The 24,514-nt window shown below is 42.4% G+C and overlaps 1 protein-coding gene across 1 annotated transcript in view; it reads right to left on the bottom strand.

Annotated features, from left to right (window-relative positions):
- The window catches only part of SREBF2 (sterol regulatory element binding transcription factor 2), a 56,619-nt gene that overhangs the window by 18,265 nt on the left and 13,840 nt on the right, over positions 1 to 24,514 (bottom strand). The window contains exons 2-11 of the mRNA XM_061639305.1: positions 18,397 to 18,783; positions 13,746 to 13,927; positions 12,811 to 12,951; positions 8,855 to 9,079; positions 8,155 to 8,269; positions 7,771 to 7,952; positions 6,813 to 7,005; positions 5,050 to 5,231; positions 3,559 to 3,832; positions 2,596 to 2,765 (exon numbers count right to left, since the gene is read on the bottom strand). Coding sequence (XP_061495289.1) covers positions 2,596 to 2,765; positions 3,559 to 3,832; positions 5,050 to 5,231; positions 6,813 to 7,005; positions 7,771 to 7,952; positions 8,155 to 8,269; positions 8,855 to 9,079; positions 12,811 to 12,951; positions 13,746 to 13,927; positions 18,397 to 18,783 — 2,051 coding nt within the window. The remainder of the gene's footprint in view (positions 1 to 2,595; positions 2,766 to 3,558; positions 3,833 to 5,049; positions 5,232 to 6,812; positions 7,006 to 7,770; positions 7,953 to 8,154; positions 8,270 to 8,854; positions 9,080 to 12,810; positions 12,952 to 13,745; positions 13,928 to 18,396; positions 18,784 to 24,514) is intronic.

Here is a 24,514-nt window from a genome sequence, read left to right as displayed (position 1 = left end):
GCCATCTTATCAGGAGGTCCATTCTGCACAACATAGGAAATGGACCTTTAGTGTAGTGGCACCTACACTTTGGAATTCCTTCCCCTTAAATATTAGACAGGAGCCATCTCTGTTATCTTTTCGGCACCTACTGAAGACCTTCCTCTTTCAACAAGCCTTAAGTTGAGACCTTATCCCAGTCTGTGTCTGTTGCTTTTTAATATGTTTTTAAACCTTTTCTTTCTTAAAAAAGATGTTCTTAAGGCTTTTTTAAAAAATGATTTTAAAGATGTTTTGTTTTAATATATTTTAAAGTCTGTCTTGATTATGTTTTAAAGTGTTTTTAGTGCTTTTGTTTGCCGCCCTGGACTCCTACTGGGAGGAAGGGTGGGATATAAATAAATAAATAAATAAATGAGGCTTGTTTTAAGAGAAAGGTCTTCAGTAGGCGCCAAAAAGATAACAGAGATGGTACCTGTATAATATTCTAAAGGGAGGGAATTCCAAAGGGTAGGTGCCACTACACTAGAAGTCCATTTCCTATGTTGTATGGAACGGATCTCTTGATAAGATGGTACTGCAGGAGGCCCTCACCTGCAGAGCTCAGTGATCGACTGGGTATATAAGGGATAAGACAGTCTTTCAGATATCCTGGTCTCAAGCTGTATACCAAAAGTAGAACCTTGAACTTAGCCTGATAGCTAATGGGTAGCCAGTGCAATTCTTTCAGCAGTGGGGTGACATGTTAGCAATACCCTGCCCCAGTGAGCGGTCTCGCCGCTGCATTTTGCACCAGCTGCAGCTGCCGGACCAACCTCAAGAGTAGCCCCACATAGAGCGCATTACACTAATCCAGCCTGGAGGTTACCAGCGCATGGACAACAGTGGTCAGGCTATCCTGGTTCAGAAACGGCTGCAGCTGTCTTACCAGACAAAGCTGGTAAAAGGCACTCCTAGCCACACCTGGGCCTCTAGCAACAAAGATGGATCCAGAAGCACCCCTAGACTACAGGAGTACAACCCCATCCAAAGCAGGCAACTGACCAATTATCAGAACTTGGGAACCACCAACCCACAGCGCCTCCATCTTGCTAGGATTCAGACTCAGTTTACTGAACCTCATCCACAGCCCACCACCGAGTCCAGGCAGCGGTCCAGGGCTTGTATGGCCTCTCCTGATTCAGATGTTATAGAGAAATAGAGCTGGGTATCATCAGCATACTGCTGACACCTTGCCCCAAATCTCCTGATGACCGCTCTCAAGGGCTTGATATAGATGTTAAACAGCATGGGGACAAGAAAGTACCCTGTGGCAGCCCACAGCACAACTGCCAGGGAGCCAGAAGACAATCATCCAATGCTATTCTCTGAAAATGACCCTGGATGTAGGATCAGAACCACTATAAAACAGTGCCTCCAAAACCCATCTCACTAAGTCAGCTCAGAATGTTACCATGGTCAATAGTAACAAAAGCTGCCAAGCAATCAAGTAAGAATTAATAAGGTCACACTCCCCATCCTTCTCCTGATAAAGGTCATCCATCAGGGCGACCAAGGCTGAGTCAGACCCATAACCAGGCCTGAACACAGATTGAAATGATCAAGATAATCTGTTTCATCCAAGAGCACTTGCAATTACTGTGCCACAACACTCTCAGTCACATTCCCTAAAAAGAGGGGGTTTGCGACCTGGCGGTAGTTGTCATGAACCAATGGGTCGAGGGTGGGCTTTTTCAGGAGAGATCAGATCACTGCCTCTTTTAGGGTGGCTGGAACCACTCCCTCCCACAATGATGTGTTGACCACATCCTGGATCCACTTGGTCAACCCCCCTGGGCAAGCTTTTAATAGGTTGAGAGGGCATGTTGCTGGCCACACCGTCACATGCACCTTGTTCATGTCATCAGACCGCATCAGCTGAAACTGATCCCAAGAAGTTGCAGCAGACGTTGCACTGGACACCTCACTGGGGACTACAGTAGATGTGGATGGGGCATCAAGATTGCTATGGAGGCGAGCAACTTTACCCTCAAAGTGCTTTGCAAACAATTCACACTGGACCTCTGAAGAGTCCAAAACTCCATTTCCTGCAGTTGATGGAAAAGCTCCACTGGATAGCTACCTGAGGATGCAATGGTGGCAGAGAAGTGGGCCTTCTTTGCAGCCCTCACCGCCATAAAGTAGGCACGGTTATGATGTTTTGCTCATGCCTGATCAGCCTCACAATATTGCCACTTGCTCTCTAGCCATCGTCCAGTCTGTTTCATTGTCCTTACTTCACTGGTGTATCAAAGTGCAAACTGGGCTCCACAATGCTGGAGAGGGCGCTCAGGGGCAACTGTGTTAATATCCCGATGAGCCTCTTTATTCCACAGCATGACAAAGGCTTCAACAGGGTCACCTGCTCTATGTACGGGGAACTCCCCAAGGCATTCAGGAATCCAGTGGATTCCATTAGTCTCCTAGGGCTGTCCATCTTAATCTGATCACCACCACTGCAGGGAAGGACTGGAGCCAAACAGTCACACTTTAGTGGTCAACTTCTCCAAGACACCAGAAACCACAATACACACTTGCTCTAAATTCTGATGGGACACTTGAAAGAGGTCTACTCACTGCCAGGAAGCCCAGCTTGCCACCACAGCGAGTCTTCAGGCCAACCGCAGCAGTCAGATGAATCTCTGCCAGCGTGCTTGGTGAAATCTTTTCCTCTGCACATTCAGCTAGATTCACAGCACACAGAGCCATGTGTAATCCTGAGTAGGCAGAGCTGGATGGTAACTTACCTGTATCACAAAGCAGAGGACAAAGAGAGTCATCTCCCTTATAACAATTTCCAGAGGGGTAGCCATGGTAGACGCAATAAAGACAGAGAGTCTTGCAGCACCTCAAAGGTTAGCCATTTCACCTTCTAATATTCTGTTCTATTCAAACATTATAGTTAAGGCATCATAATGTCCTGCCATGCAAATCTTTGATTTATATCAACAATTTTATCTTTGAACTTTGGAATTCAACTAAGCAGATTCCAAGAGCTATATATCATCTTCTGTCATCTAGGCCAGGTAAAAAAACTAATCTTCATTTCACTACTTGTATCATCAAGCTAGAATGAAGCACTCTCTGCAGGTCTAGGTTTTTAAGATACTTCACTGAACATAGTCAAAATAAGCAGGTAAGTCTAGGTCAGTAGTTCCCAAACTCACTCCCCCCCAAGACAACTTGAAAATTGCTGAGCATCTGAGCAGACCTCTGGTAGCAATTGCAATGCACTGTGCTAGATACTGTATGACTTTTAATTGTATTTTATTTGTTTCTTTCTCATACTGTATTATATTGTATTACAATAAAATTGTAATTGAATTGAAATTATAATACAATAAAATACAATGTAAGAAATTAAAGCAGCAATGAAAATACAATTTAAAACAATAACATTATTTAATGCGATGGGTGTGCTGTCTCCCATCTTCCACACAAATCCACAGATATGCTGCAGACCACCCTTTGAGAACCCCTGGTCTTGGTAATTACACCAGGAGCTCACAGAAGCAGCCTCCTCCTCCCCTTTTCACTGACCTGTGATATGGAGCTGATGGAGCTTATGATATGCTAGAGCTGCATCACGTGCACTAGTTTTGGCTTCTTCTTCAAAGCCAGCAGGGGCTTCTGTCGCTCGTCTCTGCCGTGACGTCCTCTTCAGCAACCAACGCACTAGTCCCAACTTTTGGAGACTGTAGCGGATAACATTCCAGGACAGGCTGCAGGCCAAATCCAAACGAGAGGCAGGCAGGGCTCGGCCCAGGGCAGACAGACAGGTCTGCAAGTTTGATGCAGCAGCAGCAAAATCTTCCTGCAGACAAAAAAAGAAAACAAAAAAGCTGAAGTTGCAGAGAAGACTTTTGAGAGTATAGTGACTTCAAAGATTCTTCAAGAGTGTGTATGGTGGAAAATTGCACCATCAATCAGTCACCTCAGCCTAGCCTTAAACACCCAGTGTCTTGGATCCAAAGATTTGATCTCAAGAGAGTCTATTGATCGCCACTTATAACTATTTATTTTTACAAATTGACAGTAACTTTCATAGTGTCTTTTTCCCCCTCTATCATCTTCAAATATGTACAGTAGGGCCCCGCCTTTCGGCGCCCTGCTTTTTGGTGTTCCGCTAATACAGCGGCGCCAGCAGGGCGATCAGCTATGGCGCAGGGAGCTCCAGCAGCCGTGCTCTAGCTGACAGCGATCAGCTGTAGCGCGGGGAGCTTGCGTACTCCAGCCGATAGCTGTCAGCTGGAGCACAGCACCTGGAATATAGTAGGGCCCCACTTTCCAGTGGTTTTCACTTTTCGGCGGGGGCCTGGAACGTAACCTGCTGTATGAGTGGGGCCCTACTGTATGTATGTATGTGTGTATTTGTATCACTGCTTCCCATCTCTCCCTCAGAGGCAGCCTGGTGGAATGGCTGCTGCCAGTTGACAGCTGAGGGAGAAGAGGTCTGATGGATGTGGTCTTCCAGCATTGCTGATGGAATAAGCATTGCTTCCCACATCTCCCCCACGGAGGCGGCCTCAGTGTCATAAGCTATACCCTAAAAAATATTTTATTGGGAATTATAAACATTTTAATACTTCAATAATTTATTTTTGTTTTGGTTTTATTTTTGTTTGTGTGTATAAATAAAATCTAATGAAAAGAAAAAAGAAAAAAAAATTACTGGTGGAATTACCTCTAACTTTTGCAAAATTCAAACTTATCCCAGACCAACAGCAAAAACGAAGTTTGCTTGAAAGTTGAGAGCTAAAGTTGATAGTGATGATCCAAAAAGATTTTATTAGGGATTTCTGAAAGGGGAAGAGTAGAGAACTAAAGAGCTCCAGGATCTTTACCATGCCAGTGTTCCAACAGTAGGACAACTGTGTGTAATCTCAAAAGCAGAGCATTTCTAGGGAGTTGCTCTGCATTATGTGGTGCTGGCTTTTTAGCACACACATATTTGGTTGAATTCACTATTGCTCAAGAAAATGCATTGGGAAGGTAATAAAATTGGCTTTCTGAAGCAAGGAACTGATTTACCTTAGCCAAGTCCAGGTCTGCCTGTTTCCGATGCCGCCAGAAGGTAACAGAAGAGCGGGAGTGCAATCGGGTCACTGGCTCTCCATGCACTAGAAGTTTTATAAACACACTCAGGACAATAACACCATTCACAAGCCATAGGATCAGAGTGGGCATCATCCAGCCAAACCAGCCACCAGAGCCTAATGGGAGAGGGAAGAATTGATGGTGCCAAGAGAGATATGAATCAGACAAGAAAAGACAAATGAAAGTTAACATTTTAGGCTAATAAAACCGGCGGTGAATCTTGACTGTGAAAAAAAAAAAGTGTGCAATAAAAAGGTGGGTGTACTAGCCCTGACTCCAAAAGGAACTACATTGGGATTATAAATTTCTCTCTTCATTCAGTCTATTTTACAGTAAGCAAACATTTAGAGAATGTTGTCTGAATTTTTCCGGCTTTGGCCTGAGGAACTGTACAAGTGCAAACTAGAAAAGTCATGCTTAGTTGGCACAAGGGAGCCAATAAAAGCACAAATCTGCCTGCACACTACGGATGTCCATGGGAGGGAGGGCCTTTTCAGATGTGGCATCCTGCTTGTGGATTTCTCGCTCAAGGGCGACTCTGGATTTAAAAGATTAGACAAATTTATGGAGGAAAAAGCTATTAAAGGCTACTAGCCATTATGGCTATGCTTTGCCTCCATAGGTGGAGGCAGTGGGCTTCCAAACACCAGTTGCTGGAAACCACAGAAGGGGACAGAAGGGGAGAGTGCTCTTTGCACTCAGCGCCTGCTTGCAGGTTTCCCATGGATAACTGGTTGGCCGCTATGAAAACATGATGCTGGACTAGATGACATGGGGCCTGATCCAGCAGGCTCTTATGTTTCCCTTCGGTACTGTCTTTTAGCTGCCAGGAAAAGACATTTATTTTTCCAGGCTCTTAAATTCCCATGTATTTCTGCTCCACTATAACTGCCTCTGTGTTTTTCGAGTTACTGTAAACCACTCTGGAGGACCCTCCGTGGCGCAGAGTGGTAAGCGGCAGTAATGCAGCCGAAGCTCTGCTCACGGCTGGAGTTCAATTCCAACGGAAGGAGGAAGTCGAATCTCCGGTAAAAGGAGTCGAGGTCCACTCAGCCTTCCATTCATCCATGGTCGGTAAAATGAGTACCCGGCATATGCTGTGGGCTAAAGAAAGGCCGGGGAAGGAACTGGCAATCCCACCCCATATATACAGTCTGCCTAGTAAATGTTGCAAGACGTCACCCTAAGAGTCGGAAACAACCTGCACTATAAGTGCAGGGACACCTTTACCTTTTTTAAACCACTCTGGAATTTTTTAATTGACGTGCAGTATAGAAATGTTTTAAATAAAATACAATTTAAAAGCTAAGCAATATCAAGGCTGCACACAATTCAGTACTGTAGCAAGGTTCCCATGTTTGTGTGTATTACATATATAGCATATGTTCAAAATGAACAACTCAGTCCATATTGGCTCAACCAGATTGAGAACTTTGCTCAGACATAAAAATGACTTCACAACGTAGCTACACTTTGCAATTCTTGTAGGATTCCTATTTTGTAATTCCCATGGCTTGCAGAAGTGTTATAAAGATGGGGTTGTAAAATGAACTAATAAAGCTCAGAACAGATTATGGCTTCAACCCTATGGAAATTTGCTTGGGAGTCCCTTAAAAACAATGGAACTCCAAACACTTCAAACAAATATCTCTGGAGATGTAGGTAAATATACTGAAAGTCTGGGTTTCTGACAGTACCTGAATCTATTGTCAGCATATTCCTCCCAAGGCCATGTTGTACAGAGCTATCAGAGTCAGATGTCCTTTGACCCTCGAGGAGAGATGTTAGAGGATTGAAGGAGAGACAGAGGAACGTAAGAGCACAAAGCAGCATCCGCGAGCGATCAACCATTCCAAGAGCAGCAGGGGGAGAGTCAGGTTCATCTTTAACCTAGACCATGGTAGTAGGGTAGTAGAGGATGGGAGGGAGATTGGTTTGAGAGAGAGAATTGTGAAACAGTGAAGATAATTGTTCCCACCCTCACAAGGCTGATCTTAGATATCTTTTTTACAGTGAACTGATCCAAAGAGTGAAAAATTATTCTGCCAGATTTGCCTTTATTAACGCATCCTCACAGATGAGAGGAAAAAGCACTGCCAATTTTTCAGTGCATGAAAATTGCACTGTGGTTGTATTTTTATTTCTCCACATAGTATGTTTTTATAACAATTAATCATTTAAATGTTCACATTTTATCATTATCACCTCTTATTTCAAATACTGTCATGAGATTAATCTCTGCTATCATGTCTAAATATGTTTTTGAGTGGTGATGAATCAGATGGCAAGCTCGTGTTACTGTTGCATGCTTATGAATTGTGTGTAATATTTATTTTTTGTATTCTGTTAAGAGAAAAGAGGAGAAAAGATAGAGTTAATTCAACCTTTTTAGTAAAACATCTGTGAGACTAAGTCTTTTATTAGGCTTTTTGATAGCCTAGTCTGGCAGGTAATGATAATGTAATGGAGCTGATTAATCTTTGTCTTCTGAATCATGTCTTCTTCCAAAATCATAGTTAATTACAGCTTTTTCATGTCAAGCACATGATCAGAATCTCAGCCAGCATGCATACCACCAATGGGTCCTTTGTCCAAAAGTAACACACAACCCTTATATGCGATTCCCTTTGTATTATGCTTTAGAATGTTAACTACCTTTGCATCATCCAGCAATGGGCTTCCTGGTTCTGAATCAATTGAGTAAGGAGAAAAGCCTGCTTGTGACCCTGAATCAGAGGCTGGAGGAGACATCAACAGAGGATTTTGGTTGAAGTCATCTATCTTCAGATCCACGTCATTGTCCACCAGACTGCTTAGGTCAAACCCCTTCAACAGCTCTGTAAAGACCAGAGATTGCAAAGATTAACTACTCACATTCACAATGCTGCCTGTCATTCACTCTTCTACCACATGCTTTCCCTTGCTCAGTTCACCTGTCCACACAAAACTGGGCAACCAATAATACACATTATCAAATGGTGAAGCTGGGGATCAAACAGCACTTAAATAGCCGCATTATCTTCTGTTCTAACCACTTACTGTTTTTCTGGTTAGCCAGCTTCAGGACCATGTTCTCTTGTCGCAGCTTCTGATTAACTTGCTGCAGGTATTTAATATAGTCAATGGCCTTTCTCAGTACGCCAGACTTGTGCATCTGCAAAGAATTTGCACACTTTAAAGAGAATAATGTAATAAATATTTTTATTAATAGTGCCATCAAATGCTCTTTCAGCACGTTTATAAATCAAATTTGTGGTGATTTACCCAATTATGGGGAAGAAAACCCAAGTGATTAGATTCAAATGCATCTGGCATCTATCACAGGAGACCAACATTCCATATGAATTTTGGATGGCTTTAAAATAGGATTAAACAAATTCATGGAGGATAAGAATATCAATGGTTACTAGCAACAATGGCTATGCTCTATCTCCACAGTCAGAGGCGGTATGCTTCTGAATACCAGTTGCTGGAAACTGAAAGAGAAGAGAGTGCTGTTACGCTCAAATTCTGCTTGCAGGCTTTCCATAGGCATCTAAATGGCTACTGTGATAACAGGATACTGGACTACATGGGTCACTGGCCTTATCCAGCAGGCTCTTCTTATGTTCATACTGACTCAGCAACAGCTGATCTCACTAAGAAGCAAAGAATTATCACTTGCCAACTACAAGCATATTGTCAACCGGGTTTGAAATCACAGCAGTCTTCTTGATTTCAGCCACTAGGCAACTCTTACCTTGGCATCTGTTCCCATGACCAGATCCTTCAGTTCTATGATTTTGTCATTTATAGATGATCGATATCGCTTCTCAATGATATTATGAGTTGTTCGCCTCTCTCCTTCCTTCGGTGGTTCTGCTTGCTTGGCACCACCAGGTACCTGTTTGATGGGCATCTTCTCCTGCCCTCCCATCATCATAGGCATTGTGGTCAAGATGGTACCATTACCACCAACTAAAGTCTAAAAAGACAGCAATAACCAAGTTAAAAATAAATTTGGCTCTGTGAGCTGTGGGCACTGCATTACAGTGGTTCTGTTCTAACTTGCAGGTTACCACCAGAACGCAGCATTAGGAGACTCCTGCTCGGCCCCTTGGCATTTGTGTTGTGGGCCGAGCAGGGTTCTATTCTGTCCCCTATGATGTTAAAAATTAAAAAAAAAACAATGCAAAGAGAGAGGAATGGAATAATCTAATTAGAGCATCAAGGACAAAAAATTCCAAAAAGTTTTGGTCTATAGTTACGAAAGCTTTCAGACCCTCCCGTCCAGTATTCTGTAATATCTCCTCGTATACATGGGAAAGCTATTTCTCGACCTTATTTAAAAACGCCCCCCCCAGAGTACCTAACATTTCCTTTTCCCTAGATATGCAGTCACTCACATCCTGGCCACCAGTTGACCCAATTGAAATCAAGACCTTAATCGCTGGATTAAAATCTGGCAAAGCCCCTGGGTCTGACAACATTCTCCCCGAACTCTTAACAAATTTTCCAGATTGGTGGGCCCCTTTACTAGCAAAATTCTTCACCAGCCTCAATGACTCAGGCATTTTTCCATCTTCATGGCAGGAGGCTATTGTTATCCCTATTTTTAAAAAAGGCGATAGAGAGGATCCATCTAACTATCGACCAATAAGCCTCCTACCAGTAATAGCCAAGCTCTACGCGTCATATCTGAAAGAAAAGCTCCAGCAATGGATGAACGAACAAAATATACTTGGCAAGGAACAAGTAGGATTCAGAAAAGGCTCTTCGAGCCTGGACCACTGCTTGATTCTACAACACCTAGCTGAAAAATATAGTAAACAAAAGGGAAATGGACTATTTGTTGCCTTTATAGACTTAAAGGCGGCATTTGATTCAATCCCCCGCGATATTCTTTGGGCAAAATTATCCAACTCTTCAATTGATAAAAGACTTTTGTTTCTGATTTTCCAGCTTCACCAACAAACTTCCTTGCGTATCCGTTGTGGAAAAGAGGGAGGGCTATCAAATTCTATTCCCACTGAAAAAGGGGTCAGACAAGGTTGCATACTCGCGCCGTTCCTTTTTAACCTGTTCCTAAATGATCTGAACGAAAGCTGCCTTTCCCACGATTTTCATTCCCCTAAGCTAGCAGATGTGCGATGTCCCCTCTTACTTTATGCTGACGACGCCGTGCTCCTTTCATTGTCAAAAGTAGGTTTAAAACGCACTTTAAAGGCTTTTATGTCGTACTGTGCAGTGAATCATCTAAAAATCAACTTTGACAAAACAAAAATTATGGTTTTCTCCAAGCGAATAAGTACTCCACTTTGGATTGTAAATAATCATTCTATAGAACAAGTCTCACATTACAAATATCTTGGAATAAATTTCCATTCCTCAAAGAATTGGGCTTTCCATATAAAAACAACCTTAAGGCAAATAAAGTATTCCCTAAATAGTTTGATTCGATTTTTCTATTATAAAGGAGGGCAATTTATCCCTGCGATTTTGCAAATATTTAAAAGTAAAATTATCCCACAAATTCTATACGGAGCCCCAATTTGGATTCACTCCTGGGACCCCTCAATTGAAGTAATTCTATCTTTCTTCTTAAGACGTTTATTAGGAGTTCCCAGATGCGTGCCCTCGGCAGCTCTCAGATTGGAATGCGGTTTTCTATCAATGGAATGTCAGGCTTGGCTGATAACCGTTAACTACTGGGTTAGAATTTCATCCGAATCCACGCCCAATTTAATAACTCTACTCTGGAATGACAATTGCCATTCCAAATGGAATTCCAAACTGGAATCGAAATTACGCCATATAGGCCTCTCAAAAGAGTATTTAAGATCTCAACTTCCTAAAGACGCATTAACAATAATCCGCTCAAGAATCAAGGACATCGATTATCAGATAACATTTACCCAAGCGTCTAAAAGATGTTCTCCACTATATCTGAATTTGAATCTCCCCCCTGAAAAATTAAGTATATACTTAGATCACCTCACAATCCCCAAATTTCGACAAGCGTTTTCAAAAGCAAGATTCAATGTTCTATACTCAGCGATTCTCGAAGGGAGGTTCAAGGGGATCTCATATGAACAACGCATATGCCCTTGTGGTATAGATATAGAAACTCTCTCCCATAGTCTTTTTGCTTGCCCCCTGTATTCACAACTTCGATCCAAATATCTCAAAGATCTACTGCTAAAAATTTCCCATAAGTCTCCAGAAGTATCAGTTGCATACCTACTATCTGGTACTGATAAACAAAACACCATGCAAGTTGCTAAATATATTTATTCAATCCAACAGAAACGTAAGGGCCTCTCCCAGCACTAATCTTCAAATTCTGTTAACAACAGCCTTCCTAAAGTTATATTATATGCTCATCATTATGTACTATCTTTCTTTTGTATCATCCTCTCCTATGGGTCTATCGACTGTAAATAAAGATTTGATTTGATGTTTTACATCATATGAAGTCACTGGGAACTGTCATTCAGGGATTTAGGCCATGGTGTCCTCAACATGCCAATAACTCTCAGCTCATATTCCATCTCAATCAGGAGAGGGTGATGCTTCCAAAAGAGTTTCCTGCCTTTGAACAATAGGGGGAGCTAAACTCACATGGAGATATCTAAGCTACTCGAGACCTTGGAAATCCATTCTCTGTCAGGGTAGACAATCTGGGGCTAGATCAGGGTGGGGAACCTTTGACCTTCCAGACGCTATTGGACTCCAACTCCCATCAGCTACAGCCAGCATGGCCAATGGTCAGGGATGATGTAAGACATAATCCAGCAACATCAGGAGGGTCACAGATTCTCCAGTCCTAGACTAGATGAACCAAGCATCTAATTCATTACAAAAGCACCTTCATATGTTCTTAAGAATTCATTAGCATTTCTGGACAATTTCCTGGAGTAACACCACCACTAGGTACAAATATCTGGCAGTGCATTGCTCTTGCCCCAACAGTCACCCATAGACATTACAGGGACTGACAAGGGCTTCCATTTGTAGGACTGTAAGCCATGAAACCATTCAAGTGTATCAAGTCTGTTTTTAAGGTAAAAAAAAAAAAAAGAGTCAAGAGACCAAGCCTCCTCTGGCCCAAATAACTCTTCTTAGTGGTGTCAAACTTCTTGTCCTCTCTGTCACACTAAGCAAATAGAATTGTTTCAGAATCTGAAGAGGAACAAACATAGCACACACCACAAAAACATCTGCACTGAATATTGGAAAGAGCCCCTAAACTAATCACTATGTGGGGGGCAAATCAAAGCCAAAAAATGTCCATATGAGAAGCACACCACACTGCGCATTTCTACATCCATTACAGGAGGTCATTCCCTTGTTATGAGGATCTGCTGTTACCATGAAATATGATGGACCTCTCCAGACATTACTACATGTAATAGAATTTCACTTACAGAAGTTATTTAGAGATAACCTGGGTAGCACGAAGCAAAAACTGAATTAAAAACGATAACATGATTTAAAAGACCTTGGGAAGTAAAAAGGATCTTTATTGAGCAATGAAAGGACAAAGAACTCATGAAGTTGACAGCCACTTAAAGATCTCTGTCATACAACAGTCTTCTTTCCAAGATGGGCATGCCTACTGTAATCCTTACATGTACTTTTAAAAAGGCCCTATGGAAAGGAACCCTAAAAGGAAGGAGCATATTAGGGAAGGTAAAGCAAAGAATCCCACAACACCTGCAGGGCTGTTGTCTGAATAGGCGTCGTCAGTGCTGTGAGGGCTGGATTTTGAACAGTAGTCATAACAGGACTGCCATCAGCTTTCAGTGTTGTTAAGACAAGAGAATCTGTCTTGATTATCTGTGGCTGGACAAGGACCTAGCAGAAGAGACAGTTAAAATTTAGCACAGCAAAAAAAGCACTACTGAAACACTGAAGCAACTGGGGGGGAAATTTATAACAGACTTCTGTGTGACTGCATGGAGTCCCAGTTTGCAAGTTTCAATGTATCTGTAACTATTACTTCAATATATCTCCACCCCATACTCCTTTCTGCAAATGCCAAGGCCAAGATGAACTTGCCAATGAGCCGATCCAGTACATTATGGGAGACCTTGAGAACATTAGTAACTGTATGGCAACAGCTGTGCCATCAATAATGAGTCTGGATTCCACTGTGGCACCCGGTGCATCAATCTGATCCCTTCTTTCTTTCTGTACAAAGAGCAAGTTCTAACACCTGAGGTCATGGAGACAGTTCTAAAAAGTGCATCTGCTAGAAGTGAAACAAGGGATATCCTATTGTCTCAAATTCTTTCCCCTTCCATTTAACTGTAGCTGGCACGTAACAAAATTTTCAAAACCCAACGTTTTATAAGTACAGCTTTACATCTCGTAGTTTGAAAAAGTTGGCTATTCCCCCCCCCCAAATCCTTCACTGACCTTCTTTTGATATCAGTTCACTGCTCTTCATTTTTCTATGGCTATATTATCCCACAATTTAGCCATCACTGATCTAAACCTAAGGGACTTCACCAATAGTATGGCCTCCTAATCTCAAGTGTTACTTCCTGACTTGGAAAAGAAAGGAAAGTTCCTACATAAACATACATGTCTCTGACATGCACAAAACTAATCCTTCCCAAAGAACAGTGCAAAATAAAACTACTCACTGGAACCTGCTGGACCTGAGGGGCAGCTACTGCCTGGACTGTGGCCGGGGTCAATGTCTGGATGGTGCCATTGGCAGTCTGTGTCAATACCCTCTGAGCTTGCATGGTCTGCACCTGCTGCTGGAAGGTGACTGGCTGAACTTGGGAGGAAGTTACCAGACTCTGAACCTGGGGCTGCAGCACTAAAAGGAAAACAAGAAAAATCTGAGAAACTGCCTAAACAGGCTTATGCTGAAGGAAGGCCACAGTTCTCACAATGCTAAATTGCAATCCCTGATCTCTCATTCATGGCCAGTGTTCTACCAGGTCCCTATCCATAAGCTGCTGTAAGTTTTTCACCGATACTTCCTCTTAGCAACAACAGATCCAGCAAAGCAATCTGTGAAGAACTTAAAAACCAGCTGCAAGTGGAACAGTCACAGGAAAACAGATCCAGAAATATTGTCTAGCCCCAGTCACATTTATTTGGACCAGCTGTTGTGGGGGTTTTTAAACACTGCTAGCATCAGCATCTCATTTTAGCTTACAACCCAATTCTAGACACACTTACATAGAACCAGTCCTATTGATTTCAATCACAGTGCCTTGCAAAAGTAATCAGACCCCTGACCAATGCTCTCATATTGAAATGGAAATGGACTGCCTTCAAGTTGATCCTGACTTATGGCGACCCTATGAATAGGGATTTCATGGTAAGCGGTATTCAGAGGGGGGTTACCATTGCCTCCCTCTGAGGCTAGTCCTCCCCAGCTGGCTACGGCCTGCTCAGCTTGCCACAGCTGCACAAGCCAGCCCCTTCCTTGTCCGCAACTGCTAGCTGGGGGGCAACTGGGCTCCTTGGGACTATGCAGCTTGCCCACGGCTGCACAGGTAAGCAGGGCATGTAACCCCTGAGCCACTCCCTATGGGGTGATCTTTAGCTGACCCTTGACACCCAGGAGACACAAGCGGGGATTTGAACTCACAGACTCTGGACTCCCACCAGGCTCTCCTCCCCACTGTGCTAAAGCAGCTGTTGCTCTCATATTACTGAACTACAAATGGTACATTGTAATTTCGTTCTGTATGATATTTTACTTTGAAACACTGAAACCAAAATCAATTATAGTAAGGTGACATTGGTTGGGAATGTTGGGAAATGTTGTAAGAAACAAAAAAGCTGAAACACGTTTTTTGCGTAAGTATTCAACCCTCACACATTAATATTTGGTAGAGCCACCTTTCGCTGCAATAAGAGCTTTGATTTTTTGGGGGCAGGTATGTATCAGCTTTGTACACAGTGTCGGAGGAATTTTGGTCCACTCTTCTTGGCAGATTCGCTCCAGGTTGTTCAGGTTGGTTGGATGTCACTTGTGGACCACAATTTTCAAAGAGCACCACAGATTCTCAATGAGATTGAGATCAGGACTTTGACTGGGCCACTGTAGGACATTCACCTTTTTGTTCTTGAGCCTCTCCATCATTGCTTTGGCCTTGTGCTTGGGATCATTGTCCTGCTGAAAAGTGAATTTTCTCCCAAGCTTCAGTTTTTTAGTGCACTGAAGCAGGTTCTCTTGAAGTATTACCCTTTATTTTGCTCCATCCATTCTTTCTTCAATTGTAACAAGATGCCCAGTCCCTGCTGATGAGAAGCATCCCCCCAGCATGATGCTTCCACCACCATACTTCACTGTAGGGATGGTGTGGCTTGAGGCATAGGCAGTGTTAGGTTTTCACCACACACAGCGCTTTGAGTTTTGCCAAAAAACTACCTTGGTCTCATCTGATCACAAAACCTTTTCCCACATCGCACCTGGGGCACTCTCATGCTTTCTGGCAAACTCCAGACGTGCTTTCAGATGGTACTTTTGGAGTAACGGCTTCTTTCTTGCCACCTTCCCATACAGGCCAGTTTTATGCAGAGCTCCTGATATGGTTGACTGGTGCACCATTACTCCACTCCCATCCACTGAACTCTGTAGCTCCTTCAAAGTGATTGTTGGCCTCTCTTGTGGCTTCTCTCACAAGTCTTCTTCCTGTTCTGCGTGCTGAGTTTTGAGGGACGGCCTTTTCTTGGCTGTGCCTGGGTGGTGGGATGCAGCTTCCACTTCCTGATTATTGATCCCACTGTGCTCCCTGGGATATCCAAACACTTGGATATTATTTTGTACCCTTTTCCTAATCTATGCATTTGTATTACATAATCTCTCACTTCTGTAGAATGCTCTTTGGTTTCCATTTTCCTTCAGATCCACAGCCTGACCAATGATCCTTCAACAGTGGGGGTTTTATCCTGACAATGTGACAGCAACTTTAATGGTTCACAGGTGGAGGCCAATGGTAAGGTAACTGTGTCCTCAATAGGGCAATTTCTTTCATCTGTGTAAACTGGGAGCTTCCACAGCACAGGGGTTGAATATTTATGCAAGCAACACGTTTCAGTTTTTTTATGTTTCTTACAAACATTTCCCAACATAAAACCAATGCCACCTTACAGTAATTGATTTTAAGTTTCAGTGTTTCAAAATAAAATATTATACAGAACGAAATTACAATGTACTATTTGCAATTCAGTAATATGAGAGCATTGGTCAGGGGTCTGAGTACGTTTGCAAGGCACTGTAAATTTACTTCCCAGTAGATGTGCTTACTGTCAATCATAAATTTAGTTTCTGTTGCAAGTTCACAAGACAATGAAAAAAAGTCTACAATAAATTCACATCAATCATTCCCTAAATAAACTTCCTTGAAAGGGATGTTGCTCACAATAAAGAAATAAAGACTACGTTCAATACTTTAACTCTCATTGAACACTCAACCCACTCCCTTGTAAAGTTTTCTATCCTTGGATATACATTTAAAGATTAAAAAAAGGGTTCATCCAGATGATTCTCATTTTGGAGATCAAGAATACTGCTTCAGCATTTCTAGTTCCCAGTCTAGTCACGCATGGTAGTTCAACCCAAACTTGTCCGGTCCATTTGGTTAACAGGGGCTTCCCATGTTCCTTGCAAGAGTTTCCTAGTCTTTTCTAGTAGCTTCAGAGAGCCTCCTGATGCAATGGGGAGATCAGAGGGGACCACACTCATAGCACTTGCAACACTTCAAATAAGGATGGATGGCACAAGGGTCAGAGCATTTTCTGAAAGTGCTGGCCTTCATGAAGTTAGTGGACGCAGTTCTGTTCCAGTGAACAGATGGAAATGTCTTGTAACTGCCCAAATCTTACTGAAGTGTCAGTGAACATTTCTGCAGCTGTTACATGTTCTTAAAAGTAATTTTTACTGTTCTAGTTTGGGACGTTTTTAAATATACGGGGTTGGCTCAAGACATGTCCTTCTATGGCAACTGCTGGAGAAAGGGAGGGAGGGGAAGGCAATATTTACCAGTTCCCTCTTCCCCCTACAGCCCCTAGGACTGTCTCCTGTGCTGTACCAGGAGTCTCCCAATCCTCCAGAGCAGATTGCCAGGGAACACAAGGGTCTGCAGGGATAAGGAGGAATTGACAAAAAATTAACTCCATCATTCCACCAGCACAGCATCCCTCTAGCTGAGCTCTGTATATGTAAGGTCTGGATCCACCCATGATAGCTTACTATTATGATGTTTCATTGATTAAAGATGTGCTGGCAGGAGATATATTTCAAACATAAATAAAATATTCCACAGTCCCAGACATGTAATACAGGACTGAACCAGAAGCACAGGAAGACACCAGCTGGATGTTCTGCTGCAAAGAGGCAACATGGAGTACAAGATACAAATAAAATCAGAATTTATGAACTAAATTAATTGATTATTCTTAGAGAATTCTACGTATCATTAATATGATAAAGATTAGAAAGCCACAAAACCAATACAGAATATTTTAAATAGAACAAGAGGAAGATATTCTTTATTTTAAAAAGTTTTTATAAATACTTTTATAAACAAATAAAGAAGATGAGAATATTGGAGAGACAGCCAAGAATGAGAAACTGTCACACTCTTACAGAAGAGCCCAGGGATCACTCATAAGCCTTCTTTAGACGTTAAAAAATCAGGAATGTAAACACATAAGCCCTGGGGGGGGGAGGAGTGAGTGGGACAAGTGTGCTAGTCCTGCCCCCCATCATTGTTTATCGCCTTCCAGCTCATGAAAGGTGACTGCCTGAAGCATGGAGGCCTTTTATATCCATGGAGGCTCCCCACGCATTTTAGAACTCTGCAACAGGAAGGGGTAGTGATGGTGGGGTCCCTACTGTCTCCTCCACGTGTTTATTTTCTCATACTTCCAACACTTGAAGTGATAAAGGTAAATGACAAATTGTGTAATTACACATTACTTTGCAATTATATATTTCACATAGTTATTCTGAGTGCTTCCTATGCGTTACTCCACCCTATTTAAGATCAATCCCTACTCCCTGGTGTTGCCGTCCCCCAATGCCCTTCATCTTCTCAAATGCCAAGCTTCTCCAATTTGCCAGTGAGATCCTAGCAAACTCACACACGTTTAGAAACATTTCAAGCATTATTAGAAACTTCTCTAATGCTCCTTCCGCTAAGGAGCAATGTCTTTAAATACTGCTGTTTATCCAGACGCTCTTAGCTTTGCTTGAAGATGACGGCAAGCAATTAATGGCTACCTACACATAATACTGCTTGATACTATGATGCCCTTACAAGTTACCTTGAAAACTTGTGGCTGCGTTTTGATATATTAGAGGCTGCTGAATGATCCGGGTCTGTGGAGCAGAGCTGAAAGTTGGAGCAATCATCACAGTCTGTTGATGGAGCTGAGGCTGAACCTGAGGACGAGGCTGAAGAGCAGGTGCAGTTCGCTGAGGAGGAGGTGCTGCAGCAGTTGTCTGAGACACCTTCACTTGCACAGTCTGAAGCTGGGGAGAAGCTGCATTAGGTGAGAAGGACTGTAGCTGACCCTGGCTGTAGGGCCTTTGTGATGAAGGATCTGACGTTCCACCATTACATACACTGTTGCTCTGGAAGGATCCACACAACTGTTCAGAAAACAGATCTGGAAACTCTCCGACCTGGTTGCTGACAAACTGTAGCATCTCTGCAAAAAGACAAGGAAAACAAGTGAAATGGTATGATTTATCATTAACATCCTTGAAGTAACAAGCATGTAGACTGACGAAACAGCCAACTCAGGTAATCCTAGGAATAGAACTAAAGATATAATATGCACATGGGTCCGTTTTAGATGCAGACACACTCCCTTCTGATATATCAGGTCCTCAGCTTGAGGATACCTTTAGAGTGGAGTCTGTAGCTCAAAGTGTCTTTCATCAACTTTGGTCAGCTGCAGCCATTCCAGAGAAAACCAGATCTTGCCACAGCTACCCATGCCTTAGCTACATCCCAGTTAGATTACTGCAACATGCTATATGTGTGCCTGCGTTTGAAGACTGTTTGCAAACTTCAAATGGCTCAAAACATGGCTGCCTGGTTATTCATCTGGGCTTGAAAATTTGGTCATATTCAGCCCAGTGCTTAAAAGCAAAGCACAGCAGCAGCTGGAACATCTAAAGGCTTGGGAGGTTTGTAAGCATCTTTGTTCCCCCAGAGCTTCTTGCATCTACCACCAGGGCCAAAACTGCAAGAGACAGCAGCCGCCAGATGAAGAAGCCCCACCCTGTGTGAGGCTGCTACAGCAACCATGTACTTCAAGATCTGCCATAGCACAGATATTCAGAAGCAGAACAGCAGCTAGAACAGCTTAGGGCAAAACTGATATACACTTTTGCCTCTCCACTGTAACTCTTGTTTATTTCTTTGTATTTAAATATACTGTATGCTACCTCGAGAACTTTGATTAGTAGGTGGTGCACAAGTATGCCAAACAATAAAAATCTCCACTAGTTTGTTTCCAAACACAATTCAAAATGTTCATTTTAAACTTTATAGCCTTAAACAGAACAGCTCCTGAAGCTCCTACATGATTATCCACGGAGGCGCCACTTCAGGTTCCCTCCTGAAGGAGTGACGTGGCTAGTTACTTGAAACAAGGCCTTTTCTGTTGTAGTACACTCACACTTTGGAACTCTTCACACAGCCCAAGTTACTTCCCAGGCATCTAAGTTTTTGACTGCTAGTTTTGTCTTTGACATTCAGCCAAGCCTTCGGCACCCAGTGTTTAAGATTTGAAAAATACTGAGTTGCATCCGACTAGGTTTTACTCAGAGTAGGCCCACTGATATTTATGGAATGAAATCTACCATGGCAATTAATTTCAATGGGTCTACTCTTGAGTAGGACTAGCACTAGATACAACCCTTGTGTTCCACTTTAATCGCTGAATCTTGTGGGTCCCCACACTCCTGAGATTCAGTCAGCCTTTACTAGGGATGAAGCCTTTAGTGTGGCAGGCTCTGCCCTGTGGAACTTCCTGGCAGTAGAAGTTCATAAAGAATCATCCCTGCCATCTTTTAGATATTGCCTAAAAATGGTGTTATTTAGACAGGTCTCTGAAACGTGAATTTTCTTTTAATCAACCAGTATTTATGGATGTTTTTACTTACGTTTTTATTGCTGTAATTTTTGTTTGGCGTATGCTGCCATGTATTTTTACAAAGTGTGGTTTATAAATATTTAAACAGAAACCCATAGTTTTGTTTGTTCTTGAAGACTGATGGTATCTTTTGTTTTTACTGTCATTTGAATTGTTCCATGTTGTTTGCATTCCATCTGTGTTGTTTTTACATTAGATTTTTTATTTTGTCATCTTGTAAGTTGCCCTGAACACCCTGACAGGGTCGATAAATATAAATATTTTACAGATAATACCTGGTCAAAGTGCAAAAGACTACATAACATTGGTGTTTTAGCTCCAATAAAGCTTAAGCCAGAGATATATTTGTATTTGGGAATAAGCACTGCACTATGGACTAAATTACAGGCTACACAGGACATCAGTGGTCAGATAGTTCAATATTTTCTCTTTTAATGTAATGCAATAATGGGGGGGGGAGCACTGCCTCAATGTTGATAACACCAGTTGAACCCTTTCCCCCTCCTATCTTCCACTATAAAAACGACACCCATGCACCAGATGCTGCTTGCTTCACAATAGCAAAAAACATGGTTAACGGTATTATCTCCCCTCAATGTGAAGCAGCAGCTGGGCACCGGGGGGGGGGGGGAGGTGATGCTGATTGGGAAAACAGCAATGGAGGAGGGAAGAGTTCAAATTTGCTCTCCCCAGCAATGCTGCTCAAGTGAGCTTTCATTAAAAAAGAAAAATGTTGAGAGATCCTGTATAGCATGTAGCTTGATCCTGAACACTATCGAGTAAACAAGCACAGAATCAGGTTGCAAGAGTTCCACAACAGGAGCCTGCTTCAGTTTCTCCTTGCACCACTATAACAAGTTCTACAATTCTTATCAGTGATATGAATTAGCTAAGGAAACAAAAATCAGCAATCAGGGCAGAGACTGTGTAAATATGTTCAGTTGGTACCTGCACAGAGATGGCACTAAACATTAAAAATGGAAGCAGTAATAAAATTGCTACTTTTTAGCAGACACAGACATCAGATAGTAATCACCTATTAGCATTCCAGTATAATTTAACGAGCACCCAGAACATGTACAGTATGTGCCCTATGGACACACAATATTTATACAAACAATTTGACAGACTTTAGTAGTGCATGCTTAAAGCAAGACACATCCAAAGTGTGATGGTAATTTCATTCTAAGATTGAAGAACAAAGGCATGGTTTACTCCATTAAGAAGCAACAGTAGGGGGATACAACCCACTACTCTATTTTAGGTGATGCTAACAAAAGATAAAAAATAAAAGATATTAACATATACCCCCGAGCCCTGCTTTTTGGCGTTTCGCTAATACGGCAGCACCAGTAGGAGGTTGAGCAGGGGGTTGGACTTGATGGCCTTATAGGCCCCTTCCAACTCTACTATTCAGCAGGGCAATCAGCTGCAGCACGGGGAGCTCCAGCCACCGTGCTCCAGCTGACAGCAACTAGCTGTAGCGCGCGAGCTCCCAGCACTACAGCTGATAAGCTGTAGCACGCAATCAGTGTAGCGCTCACGTGCTACAACTGATTGCTGTCAGCTGGAGCGTGGTGGCAAGAGCTCTCTGCGCTACAGCTGATTGCTGTCAGCTGTAGTGCAGCGGCTGGAGCTCCCCATGCTACAGCTGTAGCACGCAATCAGCTGTAGCACAGGGAGCTCACATGCTCCAGCTGATCGCTGTCAGCTGGAGTGCAATGGGTGGAATACAGTAGGGCCCCACTTTCCGGTGGTTTTCACTTTTTGGCGGAGGCCTGGAACGTAACCTGCCGTATGAGTGAGGCCCTACTGTAGTTACTTCTGGATTGCAGCTATCTGCAATTTTTCACTAAGTAGTAAACTGGCATTGTACTGGTGATTCCTTCTACAAGGCTCCATTTAATAGTGGATACATTTGTCTTGGCTGACGAGTGTTGCTTTCATGAAAAGCTCTAGCTAGGACAGCATTACAACTGCTATGTTATCAAAGCAACTGAGAAAAGGTCCTTAGAACTTAAGTCAGGCAACATCGGCAGTTTGGTACAGACCAAGATCCATATTATATTATCCAATTCAGAATCCAATTTATGAGCAGGCCATTCCCCCAGCACGTACAGACAGATCAGCCAAAATGCAACAGCAGGGGTGTAGCAATCAGGGGTGGGTGGGAAATGAGGGTGTTACCCCCAATGATAATTCTGCCCCCGCAATTAAATTTTCTTTCAGTCCCCAAATTTCTAGCATTGTAATAGGTTAAAACTTCAGTAGAGCTTTTACAAATACTGTTTAGGCAGCCTAAGAGAGGGGCAGGGCAAAGTTACCTAGGGAATGTGAACACCGCAAATATAAGAGTTAAAAGTGTGAATGAAGTGAACACAAATCTTGATGAACAGGGGAGGGAGTTGGCAAACCTAAGAATTTGCAATTGGAGGAAGGAAAGGTGGGAAGGACAGTACTGTTATGCACTGCAATGCATCTCCCCATCCCCTGTAGCGCTCAGCCAGCTTCTGTAGGTGGTGGGTGTTTTTAGTGCATCTGGTGGGTGTGCCTAGCCTTTTGGGCATAGATTGAGCAGCAGCCTAACCTAGTCTAGTCCAGGGGAGGATATGAGAAGAAGCAGAGAGCTGAGTGAGCTGGCTGTCCAAGGTCCAGGAAGCCTAATGGGATCTTACTAATTTAGCCCAGACAATGGGGAGCTGGAATATTGGGGGGGGGGGCATTTCTTCCCTAGTTTGTTAAAAAAGTTGAAAAATATATCCTTTCAATCCTTTTAAGCTGCTTCCATTTCAAAATGGTTTTGAAGAGTGTAAGGTTGCTATAGAGTCTTAGACCTCCACCCAATTGTGTGAAAGATCATTATAAATAATTCACCTTGTTTAACTTTTCTCATGTGAACTTATACTACCAAAATAGGGTGTGTGAGATTTGCTGGTAGAGCCATTAGAAGCCATATTAGCAGGCTAGCCCAGGGCCTTTCTATAGAACATAGGTTGTGTGCTTGTACTGTTAATTCTAGCACCTGTAGTTTGGAGAGACATACAGTTCCTATGTAACATGCTGTCAAGTATTTCTTTATGAAAAGTGATGTTTATAGATATTGATTTTTTCTTTTATGTATTATTATTGTACAACCCAAACAGCTGGGTACACAAACAGGAAATTAAAAATATATTGACTGCACAGAGAGAGGGAGAGAGAGAGGGAGAGAGGGAGAGAGGGAGAGAGAGAGAGAGAGAGGGAGAGAGAGAGAGAGAGAGAGAGAGACAGAGAGAGAGACAGAGAGAGAGAGAGAGAGAGAATACAATTTTTATGCACCTAGATACAAAGAAAAAGGATATAGTACAGACCAAAAAAATCACCTTTACAAAATCCATAGGTTGTAGAAAACCTTGGGAACTTTTATATTGCTGTTTGCCTCATTAGTGTAGGAAATAAAACTCCACCATTCTGCGACAAATGTGTCCTTTCGTTTTCTGCCTTTTTCAATCTTTATCTTTTGTGTAAGTTTTTCTATTAATGCTAACTGCCAAAAAAGTTTGTACCACAAGAGGATGGAGATGCCCTTCAAGTCCTTCCAAAATCAAGCATAAGAGACCGGGCTGCCACTAACATAAACTTAATTACTTGCTTATCCTTTAGGGCCAAATTTTCATTTAGAAGCAAATTTAGTAGAGCCAATTTGGGAGCTCTATATATATATATATTTGTAATCTTTTCTATTTCTGAAAACACTATATCCCAGAACTTCATAACCTCACTACAGGTCCACCACATATGCATGAAAGAGCCTTTATCTGTGCAACCCCTCCAACAAAGAGAGGAGGCAGTCTTAGAGATATAGGATAATTTTACAGGGGTTAGATACAATTTTTGAACCACCTTTAACATCAATTCTTTTGTCACTGCAGATATAGTGTTATATGGAAATTTAGTGCATGTAGATTTCCACTCTGCCTCCTCAATTTTCATTTCCCACTCCATTTCCCACATTCACCTTAAGCTATCTGCAGAACCCATGTCCCTCTGTAAAAGGAGGGCATATATTCAGGACACCAAACCACTATCCAAGTCTTCCACATTAAATAACAATACTTCAAACCGAATGAGATTTCTCAGGGCTTGTCTCTTGATATCAGGTTGCCTAATAAAATTAAGAAGCGATGTTTATAGGTATTAATTTAATTTTGAAAGTGAAACATCTCTTAATTGCTTCCTTGGCATGGCAAAGGAGACCAAGGTAGTTAGTTCTGGGGAGCAGCTGTCTCAGAAGAAC

The sequence above is a fragment of the Rhineura floridana genome, chromosome 8 (genome assembly GCF_030035675.1).
Source record: "Rhineura floridana isolate rRhiFlo1 chromosome 8, rRhiFlo1.hap2, whole genome shotgun sequence".
NCBI lineage: Eukaryota > Metazoa > Chordata > Lepidosauria > Squamata > Rhineuridae > Rhineura > Rhineura floridana.
This window is presented reverse-complemented; position numbering and strand designations above follow the sequence as displayed.